General features: G+C 32.4%; 6 protein-coding genes across 6 annotated transcripts; 1 reads left to right on the forward strand and 5 right to left on the reverse strand.

Annotated features, from left to right (window-relative positions):
- Window positions 1-252: 252 nt before the first annotated feature.
- GO595_006496 (TRNA binding domain containing protein) lies at window positions 253-1,446 on the reverse strand (the record flags this gene model as incomplete). Its single annotated transcript, XM_067919856.1, has 1 exon — window positions 253-1,446. The coding sequence occupies one exon, from the start codon at window positions 1,444-1,446 to the stop codon at window positions 253-255; it is 1,194 nt and encodes a 397-aa protein (XP_067773374.1).
- Window positions 1,447-5,486: 4,040 nt separating this feature from the next.
- On the reverse strand, window positions 5,487-10,163 carry GO595_006497 (F/Y-rich N-terminus family protein; the record flags this gene model as incomplete). Its single annotated transcript, XM_067919857.1, has 1 exon — window positions 5,487-10,163. One exon carries the CDS (start codon window positions 10,161-10,163, stop codon window positions 5,487-5,489), a length of 4,677 nt encoding a protein of 1,558 aa, XP_067773375.1.
- A 594-nt stretch (window positions 10,164-10,757) lies between these two features.
- GO595_006498 (AGC family protein kinase) lies at window positions 10,758-11,996 on the reverse strand (the record flags this gene model as incomplete). The annotated part of the gene is made up of 1 exon (XM_067919858.1): window positions 10,758-11,996. The coding sequence occupies one exon, from the start codon at window positions 11,994-11,996 to the stop codon at window positions 10,758-10,760; it is 1,239 nt and encodes a 412-aa protein (XP_067773376.1).
- Window positions 11,997-12,187: 191 nt separating this feature from the next.
- Window positions 12,188-13,726, reverse strand: GO595_006499 (DEAD-box ATP-dependent RNA helicase 37-like; the record flags this gene model as incomplete). Its single annotated transcript, XM_067919859.1, has 1 exon — window positions 12,188-13,726. The coding sequence occupies one exon, from the start codon at window positions 13,724-13,726 to the stop codon at window positions 12,188-12,190; it is 1,539 nt and encodes a 512-aa protein (XP_067773377.1).
- An 816-nt stretch (window positions 13,727-14,542) lies between these two features.
- On the forward strand, window positions 14,543-15,034 carry GO595_006500 (uncharacterized protein; the record flags this gene model as incomplete). The annotated part of the gene is made up of 1 exon (XM_067919860.1): window positions 14,543-15,034. One exon carries the CDS (start codon window positions 14,543-14,545, stop codon window positions 15,032-15,034), a length of 492 nt encoding a protein of 163 aa, XP_067773378.1.
- Window positions 15,035-15,613: 579 nt separating this feature from the next.
- GO595_006501 (surfactant B protein) lies at window positions 15,614-16,867 on the reverse strand (the record flags this gene model as incomplete). Its single annotated transcript, XM_067919861.1, has 1 exon — window positions 15,614-16,867. One exon carries the CDS (start codon window positions 16,865-16,867, stop codon window positions 15,614-15,616), a length of 1,254 nt encoding a protein of 417 aa, XP_067773379.1.
- Between the last annotated feature and the right edge of the window lie 2,711 nt (window positions 16,868-19,578).

A 19,578-nucleotide genomic window follows, 5' to 3' on the forward strand; every position in this document is an offset into this window, starting at 1 on the left:
CAAATGTTTTTGTAAAGTGTCTATTGTAATGGTAATGAGTTAACTCTGAGCAAATGAAAAAATGAAATTATCGGAAGTGAGGGAAAAGTTATGTGGTCTTTTGCAATCGGCTTGACAAACGATAACGTACGTTGAAAAAGCTATTGTAAACGTTTGAAAATGTCGTCGTTCAAAATTCAAAAAGTTATTCGATTTACGCCCATTCAAAATTCTGAGAGTGTCATGACGAAATAAATTTATTCTCTGCTTTATTCAATGGAATTCACAGTTGGTGAGCGTGGCTACTGTGATGTTGCCTTGCGGTACACGTAACGGTACTCCCTTATAACAGGCTTGTCCTTCAGCATTTATTGTTAATTGATTATTTGAACTTACGGCTTTCCACCACTTTCCTTTGCTATCAACAGATGGTTTGATGTCAGGGTTAACAAAGTCTCCACAAAGAACACGTGTACCAACAGGTGTATCTGCTGGTGGTGTTAAAAGTTCAACTTTGGAATGATCAGCACTGGATCCAGCGAAAACCATAGCTTCGGATGGTTGGCCACGTATCTTTCCTGGTTTAATGTTTGTGAAAACGACAACAAGACGATTTTCCATTTCTTCAATTGGAATGTACTTACGTACACCAGTAATAACCTTCTTGATGACGCCATCGCCAATATCAATCTCTTCGCAGTAAAGGCTATCAGCATCTGGATGTGGCCAAACTTTAACAATTCTTGATACACGAACATCAATCATTTGGAATGGATCACATTCTGGTTCTTTAGGAGCTGCAGGCTTAGGTGCTTGTTGCTTAGCTTGCTTCTTAGCCTTCCTACCACCTTGTGGTAATTGTTGTTTATTTTGTTGAGGCTGGTTACCGCCTTTTTGTGGGGCACCTTTCTTAGCATTTTTGTTGTGAGATTTGTACTCTCCCTTTTGTACTTCGATTGGTTGGAATGGATTTCCAAGTTGAGAATTGATAAATAACATCCAACGGACAACATCAACAAAATCTTTCTTCTCTTGGTCACGGAACTCCTTAGTAAATGGATAAAGAGCTAAGAATAAGAGAATATCAGCCATTGTTAAAGTATCATTAACTAAATATGTTCTTGTGTTGATATAAGATTGAATCTGACCAATGATAACTCTTGCATCTCCTCTGCTTGTTTCATTGAAAATTGAGTCAGCGATGGATGTGAATTGTTCAATTAATGCTGATTGTTCAGCATCACCATCAGCGAGCAAACGCTTGCTTACAGGCTTGCCACCAGCCTTTGTTGTACGGGCCATTTCATTTGCGATTGAAGCAAAACCATAAATTTCTTTATCGCCAACTTTCATAATGGGAATTGTAACTTCGGAATCTTCTGTAATTTCTAATTTAAAGCCAATATATTTTGCAACAATTTCGAATGAGCTTTTATATTGGTATCCAACTGGAACCTTCACAGACATTAAAGTGGTCATTCATTGTATACTTTATAGAGAAAGTGAATTGATTTACATTATTCAATTTTTGATAACGAAATAGAATTTTTTCAATGGCAAATTTTGCCCTCAAATTTATCATTTCGATGTTGAAAGTTTCAATTTTCACTTTAATATGATTCAGTGCATAAAGTAAATAAGTCATTGTATTATAAAAAAATATGATATAAATCTCGTATCTTTTTTTAAAACAGTAAGTTTTGTGCATTCTTAAGATTTGTACATAAAAACTTTTATAAACGATTTGAATAAATTTTACTGAACAATACAAACTTCTTTTTGACCTTCTTTAGGTGGAGTTGGTTTTTCATCTTTTACTGGTTTTGTTTGGTTTTGTGTTTCTTTCTTTTCATTTTCAAGTGTTGATAAAACTATATGATCCAAAAGATCATTTATCCCTTCTCCCGTTTGTAAATCAGTTTCAAAGTATTCCATTCCAAAGCGCTTTGCTTTTTCTTTTCCCTCTTCCTGTGAAATCTCTCGGGGACCAGGGCAAAAAGAGTTTGCAAGCAAAATTTTAACACAATCATCTGGAAATGAAGGAGAAAGAGCACGGTATCTGGCATCCAATTCATTGAATGTTCTTGTGTTATGTATTTCATAAATAAATATGATAGCTATACTACATCGTATAGAATAGGATTGAATATGGTGTTCAATCTCCCCGAAGCTTCTTTCAAGGCCATTGGTATCTAAGTATGTTATTTTGACCAACTGATTTTGAGATTTGTAAGTTGATTGAAAAATTTGAGTTACAACTGTTTGATGCCCAGGGTCATGTGGATCTCCAATAAAGTAGTATGCAAGCCCTGTTTTTCCTGTGTTGGTAGCTCCTGTAATAAATATAGTTATTTTCTTTTCATCTGTTTCCATTTTTCGAAAAATTGAACAAAATATTTTGTCGGATAAACTTCTCAAATATTCACTGCATTTAAGTGTAATGGCAAAATGACGTTTAACCTTCCCAAAAGTCAAAAAACTTTTTTCTCATTATTTATTTATACATTACAAAGATATAAAGGCTAACCCAAAAGGGTTGGGACAAGCTTTTTCAATTTTAACAGAAAAGTATTCAATTTTGTCCCAACCGCGTGAACGCAGATTGAATACTTTGAGACATGTTAAGTGAAAAATAGCTAAAATTTTAAATATTTTGTTTTTTATTAATTTTTTTCTGATCGAGTTCAAAGTATAAATATAATTAGGTTGAACCATATATGGTTTGGGCATACGTGCTTTTTGAAGCATTTTTTGAAATAAAAAATTACAAATCATTACACTTTCATTTAAATTTTCGGATGTACATTGTTGTTCATTTGATTTTTTAAGCTGATTAGAAAAAACCGAGAATGAGCCAAGAAAGTAGCTATTCCTTGTTTTTCTTCTCTTAATTTCATTATATAATTGTTTCCATGATCAATGGATTTTTTATATAATGAAACGAGTTTGCGATAACCATTAAGACTGTTTCCCCTGAGAGAGATGCAAGTGCTAAGTCTTGCATCAAATGATTCAATCAGAAGATTGATAGTTTCTATGGGGATATTGTTCCAAGCTTCAGAAGCAGCTCGATAGAGATCGTCTGCTGTGTGAATTTCTTGGTAATTGATTTTGGATTTAATGATCGACCAACATATCTCAATGACATTGAGATCCGGGGATGATGATGGCCAGTGAAGATCATCAAATAACATTGTTACTCTCCCTTCTAAGAACAGTTTTGTTGACTTTGCTGTGTGAGGTCTTGCTCCATCTTGTTGAAAAACAAAACCTTTTGGACCAAATCTGTCATTCAACTTTCCAAAGATTTGGTTTTCTGCCAACATTTTTTGATAGGATTCTGCATTCAAATTTCCTTCAATTATGATAAAATTTGATTTGAAGTCCTTTGAAATGCATCCCCAAACCATGATTTTGATGGGATATTCCTCTTTTTCATGATATTGTTCGTCACATTGGATACCAGGAAATACCCTAACTTTTCTCTTATATGGTTCTAATGCAATGATGCATTCATCTGAAAAGCACCAAGGCAATAAATAATATAATATTTTGGGTATTTCTTTGGCAAAACGAACTCGATATTCTTTTTTATTTTCGGTGAGTTTTTCCTTGGGCTGTTGATATTTAGCTTTGAAGCCGATTGCTGCTGAAATCCTTTCAACAGTTGACTCAGACATTTTGAATTCATAATCACAACTTAAACTTGAAATTGTTCTATTTGTTATACTAGGGTCTTACAAAATATTCATTGCAACAAAATGATATCTAAACTGTGAATAAGGGTCGATAAAAATCTTCTATCGTTTGTCCCAACCCTTTTGGGTTGGGCTTTACAACATTTGTATGATATTGAATAATGTAAAACTTTTTAAATTTCAAATTCAAAGAATGAAGATTATTCTCTTTTTTCATTAATATTTTTTTATCCAAATACCAGCAAAGTGTTAAGCTAATCCAGAATCTTTAATAAGTCTCAGTTCTCTAATGTGTCCATTTTTGTATGCATATGCTTTTGCTGTTCTAAATATTTTAAATAAATATTAAATAAAAAATTTATACATTATTTCTTATAAAAAAACATTAAATTAATAAATTAAATATCTTTCAATTTGGCATTAATTCCTTTTTGTTTTATAAGTAATAAAACAACTTCAAAGCGTCCATTCATTGCTGATAACATCAAAGGTGTCTTAAATACAATATATAAATTCCGAAAATATTTCTGAAATTGTAAATCGCCTAAAAAAACACCATTATAAATAAAACAATATTTTTTTCATTAACATCAATTCCACCATGTTCCAAAAGTAATTCAGCAGCTTCAGCTTTACCATGTGAGCAGGCAAATAAAAAAGCCGTCCAAAATCAAAGAGTTAAACGTCAAAAAAAGACAAAAAATATCAACAACTTATTTGAAAAAATATTTGTTTTTATATTCACATCAATATCTTTGCGTTTAAGAAGAGCCTTAACAACATCAGGATTCCCATTTACGCATGCATACATTAACGCAGTCCAAAAAGATCAAAATAAAAACCAAATCAAAATTTAAAATATTTTTATCTTGTATATTTACATCTACTTTTTTATTTTTAAGAATTTCTTGAACTACATCAACATAACCATTTTCACAAGCTAACATAAGTGCTGTTTTAAATTATTTAAATAAATACCAAACATTTAAAAAAAACATCACTTTAAACAAAAAAATTTCATTTTTAAGATTTGGATCAACTTCTTCATTATTAATTTCTAAAAGTAATTTAATTAAATTTTGGTTTTTTTGATTGAACAGCTTTAAGTAAAATATCTTTTGGTAATGAAATTTTATTAATATATTGTTTAATAAGATATATGTTACCAATTTTTAATGATTTGGATATAATAACATTATTTATATCATATTTTTCTGCGAGAAATGTTAAAATATCATAATTTTCATATTCAATACATTTATCAGCATAAATTTCATATTTATTTTTGTATTGTGATGTTTCCGTAATAGAACTAAATATATTAAAAAGAATTTGTGTAAAATTTTGGTTACTTAATATTACGTTCTCATTTAAGTTATCATAAAAATAATGGAAAACATAATTTTGATGAAATTCGATTGAAACAGTGTTTCACAAGTTCTATCAAATGTCGCATAATTTTGTTGACATATACGAATAATTTCTATGTTTCCTCCTGCAATTGCGAATTTTAATGTATTATTTACACGTGCGCCGTTATTTAATAAATATATAAAACATTTAATTGACCCGAAAAATGCTGAAAAATCAATTAATGACACATTTGGTTTGTTAATAAATGAATATCTTTCATAAAGTGAAGGCTCAATCAATTGATTTTTATAATTAAAATTATCTTGTGATGCTACTTCTTGTAATTTTTCAATATCATCAATTCGAAGAATTTTTACATAAAATTATCAAAAATGAATTTCCAAAATCGAAAACATTATTCTTTACTTTACTTGAAAGCTTTACAAAATAAATCAATCAATTTCCACCATTGAAATCCTGGAACAAATTACTTGGCATCTTCAAAAAACTGTCCTTACTTTGCTGTTGTTGTTGTTGTTGTTGACCTTGTTCTTGTATTCCAACGTTTTGATACAATGTTTGTAATGGATTTTGAGTTTGGAATTGTGAAGCAGCTATTTGTTGTAACTGCAACATTTGTACAGTTCTTTGTTGGAACAATTGTGCGCTTTGTAATATTTGTAATTGTTGTTGACTCTTTTGTTGTTGCAAATTTGCGCCATTACTATTACTGTTACTATTTGTTTCTTCAACTTTAGGAACTTTTTTCGGCTCAACTTTTGTATGTTTTGTTGTTTGTACATTACGTTGTGTTGGCGGCGCGAATTTTCTTTCTACGTAATTCACGCATTTCTTTGCGTCAGGCATTTGCTGTATCAAATAAATTGCGACAGGTGACGCCAACCCATAATATTCCGGCCCAGAGATAGACAAAGCTCGCGGGTTATTTTCCGTTCTTAACTCCAATATCCGCTTTAATATCAAGTTCCAAGGCGATGTTGGGGAATTCCCTTCGTAATATATTTCAGGATGTTCATCCATAGTCACTCTAAACAAAGGAACAGGTTCTCCCACGTCCAATATTTCGCATGTGTAGCGAACTTTTTTCGTTGGGTCTAATGTCGATGCGTATAAACGTGAAGACTTAAATCCCGCGGGATATATATAACGCTCTGTATGGAATGCGCTACGATCAGTTACGATTTTACCTAAACATGAGATGTATGAAGTCGATGTTAAATTAATTGGCATTACTGGTGTACCATCTTCATTATATGCAATGTCGGGCACTGGCGTTAATTCTGGTGTACCCGTGTTTTGTGATTTACTTTTAGGTTTAACTGCTTCACGTTCTCGTAATTGTTCTAATGTATTATCATGGATGTAATTTAAGACTTGATCTAAGCGACGCATTACACGTGTGTCTAATGTAACAAATGTTGGAGGTGACCCATCAAATACACCATCGAATATCGATGACTTTAATATGTCTCCACAGACTCCCCAACCTCTTTTAGAGATTTCTTTAAAGAATTCATACTCCATTTGATTAGTCCATCCACGTGGCACATTCCGCCAACGTGGTAAATATTGGAAATATTCTTTAAGAGCTTCTTCCGAATATTCCATAAATGTACGTCGTAATCGTGTTAATGATTGGAATCGTTGTTTAATTCTTCCGGCTGTAATTGCAGGACCTGTTGATTCCTTATCATCATCTTTATCTTTCTTCTTTTTCTTACTATTACTTTTATTATTGATTTTCTTTTCAGTATTATTTTCATTATTAGTTTCATCATTACCATTATTTTGTTTTTCATTGTTATTATTATTATTATCATTTTCGCCAGTGTCCATCATATCATATACAAATTTCTCGACTTGTTCTTCAGTTTTATCAAAGAATCCACAAATTTCAGTGAACTTTGCCCAATCATAATCACCATTCTCTTTAAGTGGTACACCTGCATGTAACATTTGTTGTAATACTGTTGATTTATCTTTTTTACGCCATAAATTAACTTTCGGTCGATAAACATCAGTTGGTATATCATCCGAACTATGTTGTTCTGTAGAATAATATTTCTTAATACCAGCAGCTAATTTCTTAATTCGTGGTGTTAAATTCATTTGTGGTGCATGTTCAATATTTTGATAGATTTCCATCGATTTATATGTAAATGGTATTTCAGGATCTGTATGAAATTCATCATAACGTGCAAAACCATATTTCCATGTGCCATATATTAAACATCGATCATCATTAAGTGTCCACCATTCTGCTGGTAAATTACCTTGACATTTAGGTACTATAATTTGATCGAATTGTCGATTAGCTTTTTCTACTCCCATTGTTACATAATATAATAATTCGATTCTTTTAATCCATGCGCCTCCTTTTCGTTGCATTAATTGAACAAAATCTGGATCAATCATTGCTGGTTGTTTCATAAATTCTGCATCTGTAGCTTCTGCATCTTCTAAATTAACAAATGATGAATCAAATTCTTTGGTATTAGCTTTCTCTAATAACATTCGTGCAGTTGTATATTGTGTTACATCATTATGATTATATAATAGCCAACGTAAAAATGCTCGTGCTGCTAACTTAACTTGTAATACTGGGCGTTTTAAGCCACATAATTTTTGCGCTTCTTCCCATCGATCCCATCCATACCATGATAATAAATGTTGTAATTTTTCTCGTTCTGTTCTTCTCCATTCTTTAGAACTATCTTCATCTCCAATATCATCCTCAAAATATTGTGATTGAACTCTTCTTCGAGTTCGCATATAACCATCGTCACTAACTTCTTCTTCTTTATTCTCTGGTTGTTGTGGTAATATTTTAGACCAAAAATTAGGGTCTTCTAAATCAACCGAATTTTCTTCATCTTCAATATCAAAATTAGCTTTAGAAAATGATGAACCTGCTGCTTCATTATATACCATTACTTTAGATCGACTTAATATTTGATCAATATCTTGTTCATTAAAGTTTTCTTCTTCAACATCATTTAACATATGATATGCACCTTTCCTTAATAATTGATCGATTTCTTTATTCTTCTCTTTATCTAATATTGCATGTCCTAAGCCTAACTTTAATGAAGCAGCTTGAAACATATGTTCTTCATATGTATTCTTTGTTAATAATCGATAAACTTTTACTACTTTTGTTTGTCCAATTCTATGACATCGAGCTTGAGCTTGTAAATCATTTTGAGGATTCCAATCGGAATCAAAGATTATTACAGTATCTGCAGAATTTAAATTAATTCCTAATCCTCCTGCTCTTGTACATAATAAGAAGATAAAGATATCACTATCTTTTGCATTAAATTGATCAATTAATGGTTGTCGAGCTCTTCCTGGTACATTACCATCAATTCTTAAATGTTTATATCGGAAATAATCCAAATAATATTCTAAAAGATCTAATAACTTTGTCATTTGACTAAAGATTAATACTCGATGTCCATCAGACTTTAATTTGGGTAATAATTTATCTAATAATATGAATTTACCACTGGATCGAATTAAACAATCCATAATTTCTTGATCTGTTAAATTAGTACCTCTTTCTGCTAATATTTTTTCTTCTGCGCCTTTAATTAAATATGGATGTAAACAAACTTTACGTAAATCCATTGATATGTTCTTTAAATTTGCTCCTTTTGATAAAAATCCGGCATTATTTTCTAAAACTGCTTTATAAAATTGTTTTTGTGTCTTCGTTAATGTACATTCTATAATTGTTTCTTCTTTCGCTGCTATGTTTTTATCGACGTCTGCTTTTAATCGACGTAATAAATGTGGTTTCAAGATTTTTCGTAATCGTTTAACATCATTCATTGTTTCAGCAGATGTAACATCAGTAAAATTACCTGGATGTAGAAACTCTAAAAGTGTTTGTAATTCTTCAATTGTATTTTGTAATGGTGTCCCTGTTAATAAAAGTCGGAATTCACTATGAATATGTGTAAGAGATTGAAGTAACTTAGAATGTGCATTCTTTAATCGATGTGCTTCATCGACTATTAAGACATTATAAGAAAATTGCGAAAAAACAGAAGTATCACTCATAATATAATCATATTGAACAATAAGAGCATCGAACTTCGGAGTGACGCCATCATCATGGAAAAGTTCATATTGTCGAATAATTTCTCGTGATTGTCTTGAGCCGGAATAAACAACTGCATTTAAGTCAGTCCATTCATTAAATGTACGTAACCAATGTGGTAATGTTGTTAATGGCGCTATAATTAAAAATGGACCTGGTAAATGTTCTTGTGTATAAAGTCGATTAAGAAATGCAATCGCTTGAACTGTCTTGCCTAAACCCATTTCATCAGCTAATATACAATTTTTACGATTGTACCAACAAAATAAAAGCCAATTAAGACCTTCAAGTTGATACTCAAATAATTTCAATCCATGTTTAAATTCGGGATTTTCTTCAATCTTTTGATAGGATTCAGGCGAAGGACGCCTGAAATGTGGCCTTGGTTTGATCGCATTACGAGCATAAAAAACATTAATAGATTCTTGATCAACATCTACTTCCCATGTACAGTTATCATATTCAAGCCCACACCACTTAACAAAATATTCGGGTGGATCATGGCCTCGAACTGCTATAACTTTTTCTATGTTATTATACTCTGGATTATAATATGGTTCTGAAGGTGGTGCAAGAACACGCTTGTGATATCTCTTTAATGATTGTGCTGCATTCGGATATTGTAAATAAACATCAGTTGAAACCCACTCACATTCTCTATATGGCCGATTTCGTTTCTTAACAAGGTAAGAATATGATTGATCTTCATCAACGCGGTAAGCAATGATCTTTTCAAATGGTGATTTCTCAGATGTTTCAACTTGTACTTCATCATATGTGTCTGTATCAGATGAAGACATTTCTGCGTATTCAAATTCGTCATCATCATTGGAGTGTTTTGAATTGTAATTTTCTATTGATGGTGATGATGATATTTGGGAATTATAAGGTTGATCTTTAGGATGGTAAACAAAGTTAATGATTCGAGGGCAAGAATCATCGATTCCACTTTCGCTACCTTTTCCAGCTTGGTTATCTAAGCTTGAGCTATTGTAGAAACGTAGCATTGGATGGAAGGGAATTATGGTCAATGGGATTGAAAGAGATCCCCCAATTCAATCAGCATCAACTCCCAAAATTTCACATAAACCGCATGATAAACTTTCCAAACCGAGAAAACCAGATAATGCAATCGTAAAACAAGAATAATATCAAAACATAAATAAAAACCATCAGTATTAGCTCATTGAAATGTCTGTGTTAAGCATAAACAAAATTAAGGTTAATGCATTGTTAATGTTCATTTTTTGTTAAACACAAATCTAAGGAAAAAATTGTTAAAACGAATTAAGGAATTTCACCAAATCTATTTTTTTTTTTTTTTAACAAACAATGAATTCAGATCTTTTTAACTAAGACAATAATTTCCAATTTTATAATTGTTCAAACAAACATAGTGAAAATAAATTTATTAACAAGGACAAATTCATGAAAATGATTTCATAATTTATATATTAATAACATCGTACAAAAAATAGTTAAAATTTAATAATTTGTGATTTTCTATGTATAACGACAAAAAAGCAAAAGAAAATATGATTAAAAAGAATTTTTAAAAGAAATTTTCCGATCATAATTGGGAAAAGTGCATTTTTTCCCAATCAGTGCTTATATCCCGACTTGCTGGCTTGGCGTATTATATGTGAGGCCCACATTCCGGCCAATCCATCATTCGATTTAAACGTATAACGTTTTCTGTATTTTCCATATGTCATTGTCCACTCTTTTCCGTCCCGTGATACTGTGGCTGATGTGTCACCAAATAGAAGCATACAATGCGTAAGCTGTTGTGTCTTTGTGTTAAAAAATAATAATCTTTGGTTTGTAAGAAAGAGAATTCTTTCTTTCCAACCAAAAATTTTGTTTTTTATGCTAATTATACTGTTGAATATGATCACTTCGTTGTCTCTTAAGATGGAATCAGCAATGGTCGGCTGTTCTTCTTCAAATTTTGTAAAGACTGGCATTTTGATATTTGCCAAATTATGCCAATCAACATCTTTGAAAAAGGCATGGTTTCGAATAGATGGATACCCTTTTTGAGCTTCGCCAAAGCCAATGCGTTCACGAGGATTACTTTTGAGTAATGATACAATGAGATCTTTGGCGGTTTTGGGAAGATTATTAATGGCTGGATTAAACTTAAGATCAGTAATGTTTGTCATTAGCTCTACTGTGTTTTGGCCACTAAAGGGTGCCGATCCTGTTAATAGATTAAATATCACACAGCCAAACGACCATAAATCAGAACTGTAACAGATTTCCCCATCATTCAAAAGTTCGGGAGCTACAAATGCAGGTGTTCCGACAATTGATGAGCGAATTAATTCTTGATTCCCAGAATCATCCATAAGTGCTGTTCCAAAATCTGATAAAAGAACATGGTTGTTTTCATCTAAAAGAATGTTTTCGGGTTTAAGATCACGATGAATAACATTAGCTTTATGACATACACATATTGCTTCAAAAATTTGGGCTGCAAGAAGTCTAACAACATTAGTGTTGAGGCTTCCTATATCATTCACGGCTTCTGCAAGATCACCATGTTCTGCTAATTCAAGAACAAAATATAAGTTTGAATCGTCTTTAAATGTTCCATACAAACGCACAACAAAAGTACTTGCGCATTTGATTAGCGCATTTTTTTCTATGATTGGTTGGTTTTGTTTCTTCATTTTCATAAGGCATCTACGATTCATAGCCTTCAATGCATAAATTTTCCCTGTTCCAACTTCCATTGCTTTATATATTTGTCCATAAGCACCTTGGCCTATGGGAGATTCGACAATAAAATCCTCGAGAAGGAATGACATTTGTTTCGACAATTGTTCAGTTTCCATCCGCCAAGAACTTTTGCCATATTTTTGAACGCGTTCAAACTCATTGAAAATGTCGCCATTTTTGTTCGTTACTACAATGTTCAAATACTTTTGATCGTTTTCGACAGAAACGGCATTCAAAAAGTTGGATTGTTTTTGAATTAATTCCAAATCATTAAAACCAATAAATATATGCATATAGGCTCTTTATTTTAGCGTCTATACGAAACATTATCGAAAGAGTGTTCTCTTCTAAAACCACCTTTTCTTCTATTTCCACTTCTGTAGTTATTATAATTATTTCTGTTATAGTAATCGGGTTTTCTTTGGTTTCTTAAGTCCTTGTCCAAACCCTCGAGGCCTTCAGGCACCGGATGTCTGTTCGCTCGAAAGTGAGCTAACAACGCTTGCAAAAACGGAATATTCGATTCATTCCAAAACGAAGTCGCAATTCCATTTTTACCTGCTCTGCCTGTTCTCCCAATTCGATGGATATAACTATCCACATCTGTCGGTAAATCAAGATTTATAACATGCGCTACATTCGGTATATCGATACCTCGTGCTGCGACATCAGTCGCAACCATAATTTGCGCTTTGCCAGACGTAAAACCTCGAAGTGCTGCTCGTCGATCACTCATTTCTCTGTCACCATGTATGGCTACAACATGACAACCTTCATCATATAAATAATCTTCAATTGAATCAACTTTAACTTTTCGTTCTGCAAAGACTAACGTTTGCCCATTAACTTCATTGATCTTGTCTAATAATGCTGATAACTTATTGTCTTCATCAACATAGACAAATCGTTGCTCAATTAAAGTTGGGGCATCCTGAATTCCAACTTCAATCCTTGTGGTGTCATTTTTCATGTATTGGCGCGCTAAATTTTGGACTTCACGAGGAAATGTGGCAGAAAAAAGTAAGGTCTGACGGTCGCTGGGTGTGGGCATGTCAAAGTCATCAATAATATGACGTATTTGTGGCTCAAATCCCATATCAAGCATACGATCTGCTTCATCAAGAATGAGGAATTTAATGCATGCGAGACTTATGGCATTACGACTTTCAATAATATCAATAAGACGACCAGGAGTGGCAATAAGAATGTCACAGCCATTTCGTAGAAGTGGTAATTGATGATATATCGGTTCGCCACCAAATACACAAACTGTTTTGTAATTCGTGAACTTTGAAAATTTTAGTGTCTCATCTTGGATTTGAAGTGCTAATTCACGTGTAGGTGCAAGAACTAAAATACAAGGATCACGACTTTCTTTAGTGGTCTGTAGTTGTGTAAGAACAGGTAACATATATGCTGCCGTTTTACCACTACCTGTTTGTGATGTAACAAGAACATCTCGTCCTGATAAAACATATGGAATGGAAAATTTTTGAACTGCTGTAGGTGATTTATAACCCATCTTACCAACAGCAAATAAAATCTCATTGCGAACGCCGCATCGAGGAAATTGTGTGATCGGAGATAGAGATTCAGGAGTAACGCGAACTTCTGCTTCATAAACAGACATGTTAGCAGTGTCCTGGTTTGATGAAAAAATCCTTTCGATCTCTTCATCATCAACATTACGAAATGTTGGTGTCGATACTGATCGAATCATGGCGTGGTTACCAAAATCTCTGTTTTGAAATCGACTGTCGTTATGATTGGGCGGTGGATTTGGATTCTGTTGTGTCTGTTGTTGTTTATTTCGTAAGTGTGGGGGTACATAGAGACTTGAAGACATATGAAAGGTCGAACAAACATATTCAATCGCAATAACTCAAAAAGTGAATTGAGTGAAAAACCAAAAATTTCGGATTGAAAATTTTGGCTATCAGGTCAGAAATAAACCACCAAAATTGATCGCTTACACGGAATGTTTGCAGGACGTTTAGGAAATTTCAGGCGGATTATCGAAAAAGTGACATTGCTCAAAGTTTTTTTAACGTCTTTTCCAGGGAGGTGTTTTCCATTTTTTTTCCTTTTCTCTTTGTTTGAACAGATGTTAATATAATCTATTGAATTACTTCCTTGATTTTTTAAGTTATTTAATAAAAAAAATTGGTTTAATACAAAAATCACTTATAACTGATTGCAATAAAATTATTTGAAATTTAGGAAATAACCATGTTTACCAATGATGTGTTGTGCATTAGAGATTTGAATTTGATGTTGAAATTCATCAAAAAAAATAATGATATAAATATTGGCACTTTTTTGAGTGCGTTAAGTACAAATGGAAAAAGAAATTTATGAACTCAGAATCCAGAGAAAAAAAGCAATAGAAAACCATGAATTTGAAAGAGCTAAAGAACTAGATCAAGAAATCAAAAATACGAGAACAAAAATCAATGAAACTAAAAAAGAAAATTATCTCAACGAGTTGATAGTTTCAATAGAAAATTATACAGATCACCATCTGGAACTTGTTGATGAATTAAATAATAAACTTGAAAATGAAGAGTTTCAGATTCGACAAAGGTTTCATAACGCATTTCAAGAAATGAAAAAATCTCAGAAATCCAAATTAATTGCGCTTGAGAAAGAACATATTAGCAATATGACAAAGGAAAAGCAGCGAACAATTCCAGAAAAAGAATTACTTCTTGAAAAATCAAGGAAGGAAGCAATGAATGGAAATTATGACAAAGCAATTGAGCACAGAGAGAAAGCTAAGCAAATTGCAGATGAAACTATTGCGCAAAGGATTGTCCAAGTTGATAATCTATTTAATCAAAGTCGCGATAAATTAATGGCACAATTCAAAGCAGCAATCACAGAACTCCAAACAAGGTTTGAAAGCGAACTGCGAAGTCACGAAGACAAAAAAGAGAAGGCCTTTGACCAAAAAAAGACTATTCTTGAAAATCAAATTGCAATTTTCATCCAGAAGAGTCTGAAAGATATTGCAAAAGACAAACTCTTTGATGATAGAAAATCAGCGTATGTTTATATCCAACCAATTATTAGCAGTTTTTTGGAAAATCGAGGAATTGAATTTCCTGATTCATCTTTAATTCAATCGCAAGCAACGTCAGCAAGAACATCATGAACGCCAAGCAGACTTGAATAAATTTTAATATATGTAAAAGTTTTTTTCTTGTGATTTGTGTATTTCATAATTTTTGACTGCTGCTCTTTTTAAAGTTTCTTGTATATCTGCATACTACTATTGGCGGATTCAACAAATGATGATGAGAGTTTCATAAAAAAATGATGTGATTTAAAAAAAAAAATTCTATTCACAGAAATTGATATATAATTCTATTGGTATTCTGACATTTTTAATTGGGAATTTTGTTCATATTTTGGCAAATAATCAAACAGTAGAAATTTTTTACGTAAATTTGGAAAATTCTATATATCTGTATCAGAAATAGTGTCAAAATATTTGATTCAAAATAACTATCGCAAATTTTTAATTTGAGCGCTTTTGACGGCTGAAACGTTTTCTTCCTCCAAAAACGATTATTCAAAATGTTTCTGATATGAATGTTCTGGTAGTTATAAGCTGATATATGTACATAGTAAATGAAACATCCATTGGAAAGGACAGAAAAAATTGGTGAAATTTATTTCATTTTTATATCAATTTAACGAATACATTTTCATAAAAAAACCTTTTATTAGCTTAGCAAAGGTTTAATTTGCCGCAAACGTTAAGCTTTGAGAGTCCGTCAGCGAGCCAGCTGATAACCTTTGGAAGGTACTTGTTAACGATTGATGAGCAGATGCCTTGTCCAGCAGCTGGAACCTTGTTGCAGAGCTTAGCGGCTTGTGCAGCGACTTGTGATGTGATGGATGTGTCCTTTAAGATTGTGACGATACCGCCAACGACTGTCTTGCAAACATCGCATGCAACACTGTTGTCGAGACCTTCTGGGATTGGGATGAAGATGATTTCGTCATCGTCTTCTTCTTCAATGTCGAAGTCGAGTTCTTCGATATCGTTACCCCTGCAGTATCCGAGTTTGGAGCAGATCTTGGATTGTGAAAGCTTTTGGCTGAGCCAGCTCATGATTGGACCGACGGAAACCTTGACGATTGTCTTGCAGAGAGCAGCACCAACACCACCGCTGATGAAACCGCATGCAGCTGTAGCAGCAGCCTTAACGACGGCCTGGACAATGCTGTTGCCCATAGCAGCTGAGACGAAACCGACAGCACTCTTGCAGATTCCGCAGTTGTCAGCGTTGGAAAGACCTAATGGAAGTTCGATTTCGGTAACATAGTCATCATCATCCATTTCGAGGTAAAGTTGGAGATATGCATCATCATTTTCATCATCATTGGATGAGCAACTGCCAAGCTTGACACAGACTTCGGAGGTAGTGAGACCAGAAACGAGGTAATCGATAATCTTTCTAAGGTACTTAGAAACAAGTGAATTGCAGTAGTCACGACCAATCTTTGGTAATTTGGCACAGAGGCTTTGTGCTAGTTCAATAATTCTGGATTCACCTAAGCTGAGGATTTTAGCAACTGATGAAGCAAGGTGCTTGCAGATGGAGCAGGAGATTCCGTTTTCAAGACCTTCTGGGATTTCGATGTATTCGATTTCGTCTTCTTCTTCATCGTTGGACTTGCAAACATTGATTCTGCTGCAAACGTTAGCCTTTGAGAGACCCTTTGAGAGGTAGGATAAGATTGTTGGGAGCTTGTTAACAATGTTCTTGCAGAGTGTGTTGCCTGAGCCAGAGAATTTGCCGCAAAGACCAAGAGCTAATTGTTTGATAATAGATTGAACTGGGGAAGAACCCATGAAGCCGGCGATTCCGCCAACAACTGTCTTGCAGATTGAGCATGCATCAGCATTAGAAAGACCTTCTGGGATTTCGACTGCGTCGATGTAAGATAATGTATTGATCAAGAGAAGAGCAAACATTGTAATGACTCCAAAGTCAGGCTGACAGACATTTCATTCAATGTGTGTCATTTGACATCGTCGTTGTTAAATTTGAATGAGCAGAAAACACAAAGATTTGAATACTTCTGAAAACATTGTTTGACTTACTGTAACATCCCTTTTTCCCATCCATGTAGTGAATTCTAAAACAATTTTTATTTATAACTATTAACTTCATGTATTGAATATCTAATTTCTCACACATAAAACATCCAACGCGTTGAATATTTCGCATTAACTTTAATAAAAATTGATTTCCAAATAAGAACTGTGCTACGATAATCGCAAGCTGCTGCTATTAGTAATCAAAAAAATGTAATACACATTGAAATTTGTTCCAAATTCAAAACAGTCACATTATCCAAAAGTTAGATGATGTTAATTTATCAAAAATTGACTCATTGTCAAAGTATTAAGAAGTTATACTTTTTTTTAAAGAATTTTTTTTTCATATCTCATCATGAATATTTTCGACCGTTAAGTCATTTTTCACATACAGTTAACTTGTAAAAATAGAACCACTGCAGTAAATAATCTGTATGTTGAACAGCATCCAAATATTTGAAAAAATGAAATTTTCCGCCGAATAAGAGAATGATCTCAAACTTAAAATTTTCATATGAAAAAACTACTCAGCCTAAAAAGAAAAATATAAATAATAAATCTATTTAATAACAAACAAAAATTTTAAGTAGTTCAACTACTTTAAAGGCATTGTTCTAATGCTGTCTTCTCTTTGTTTCTTTATCTGTGAAATTTTTAACTTGACATCATCAATAATTGGTGTATTCTTATAAGGGTTATATTGCGTATTATATTGGTTATAATTAAATTTTTGATTTCTTTTTGCGATTTGAGCTAAAATTTGGTTATTTGTTATTTGTATATTCATAAAATCATTTCGTGCGTTTTCTCTTTCTTCGAATAAATACGATAAACTTGTAGAAATCAAATCTTTTAATTTTTGATTTGGACTTAAACTCATTGATTCTCTTAATGTAGAATTTAAATCTGATATCAAATTTAAAATTTCATCATTTTCATCAAATTCATATTTTACATTTCTTTCATTGATATCATTTAACTTTTGTTGAATTTGTTTTAAGTTTCTTTCGATTTTATCCTTTTCGAATTCTTGATGTGATTTCTTTGATTCGAATTCAACTGTCTTTAAACTAATCATATGTAATCGTTGTTCAATCTTTTTTAATTCGGATAAACTTTGTTCTTGTATCATTGATATATTTGTTTTTTCTTCTTCAAGTTCTTTGATAATATTTTGAGTATTATTTTTGAAGATGTTTAAAAGTTCGTTGATTTTAAGATTTAATTTTTTGAGTTTATTTATCTCAATTTTTTGATTTTCAGTATTTCGTATTTTTATTTCATTTAATTCTTGTATTAATGGTTTCGTTTGTTGATCAATTGCATTTTTTATTTTTTGTTCAATTAACAAATTGGATGTTTCATATGGTTTAACTTCGAATTCGATTATATTCGAAATTTCATTAGATAATGAATCCAAGAATTCACTTTCATTAAGTTGAATAAATGGTTGTTTAACATTAACTAATAATTCTAATTCGCGTACAACTGATTTCTTACAAGCCGATAGCGATTGTTCAATTGAATTTGAAAGGTTTGTTTCGGTTAAATCGGTTGATTCTTGGTTTGGTGAAATTTGTTGGAAATTCATTGGAGTTATATTGCTTGGAGCAAAATTGACTTTTGGCTCTGTATTTATTTGAATTGTATTGTTAGGTGCAAAGTTGACTTTTGGTTCTGTATTTAATGGAGTATTACTTGCCCCAAAATTGACTTTAGAACCTGAATTTTCGGGAATTTGCTCGGCTTCTTGTGTGATTTTTTCTGGTCGTTGTGGCGTTTTGATTTGATTGGGAAAATCAATCGGTGGAAGTTTGGAAAATAAATCAAATGATTGCTGTGGAGGAGATTCATCTGCTATTTGATTTTGATAATGAGCATTTGGCGTTTCAAAATATGTTTGATCTGTTTCAACTGGAATTTGATTATTTTGATTATTTGGAAAATTATTTTGCGAATTATCATTTGTTTTAAATGCTTTACTTGTTATTTCTTTTGAAAGAAGTCTCCCACCAAGTGGTCTTTTTAATAATGATTTAGGTTGGGCTTGTGGTTCCCTATTCATTGGAATTTCTTCAAAACCATGCGACATTCTTGGAGGGTTTGTGTTTGGTATATGATCTGAATCCATATAATAATCATCAAATCTATTTCCATTTTGTGATATATTTAATAAATTTCTTCCTTGATTAGGAGTTCTGTTATTAAAAGGCTCTTCATCGTATTGATTAAATTCGTTGTTGGAGTCGAAGGAAAATTGATTATCTGAATAATTTTGATACATTTTTATATTTTATGTACGTTAATTATAACGTATAAACGGCTGAAATGATGTGTTACACATTTTGCCATAAACTGCCATATTTGACTGAATAACCGTTCCTAGTATTCAATTTAATGCTTTAAATTATTATTAAGTAAAATATATGTAAATTTTGAGTTCTTTTGAAATTTCGAACTGAGAAAAAGGTAGGAAATCATCGTCATTTTGGTAGATGCAGCAGCGGAGAAAATTCATAAATCATCTTAAAAATTACGAAGATATCATATTTCACATAAGTGGAGATAATATTCCAAGCATCAGT

The sequence above is a fragment of the Histomonas meleagridis genome, assembly GCF_020186115.1.
Source record: "Histomonas meleagridis strain 2922-C6/04-10x chromosome Unknown contig_44, whole genome shotgun sequence".
NCBI lineage: Eukaryota > Parabasalia > Tritrichomonadida > Dientamoebidae > Histomonas > Histomonas meleagridis.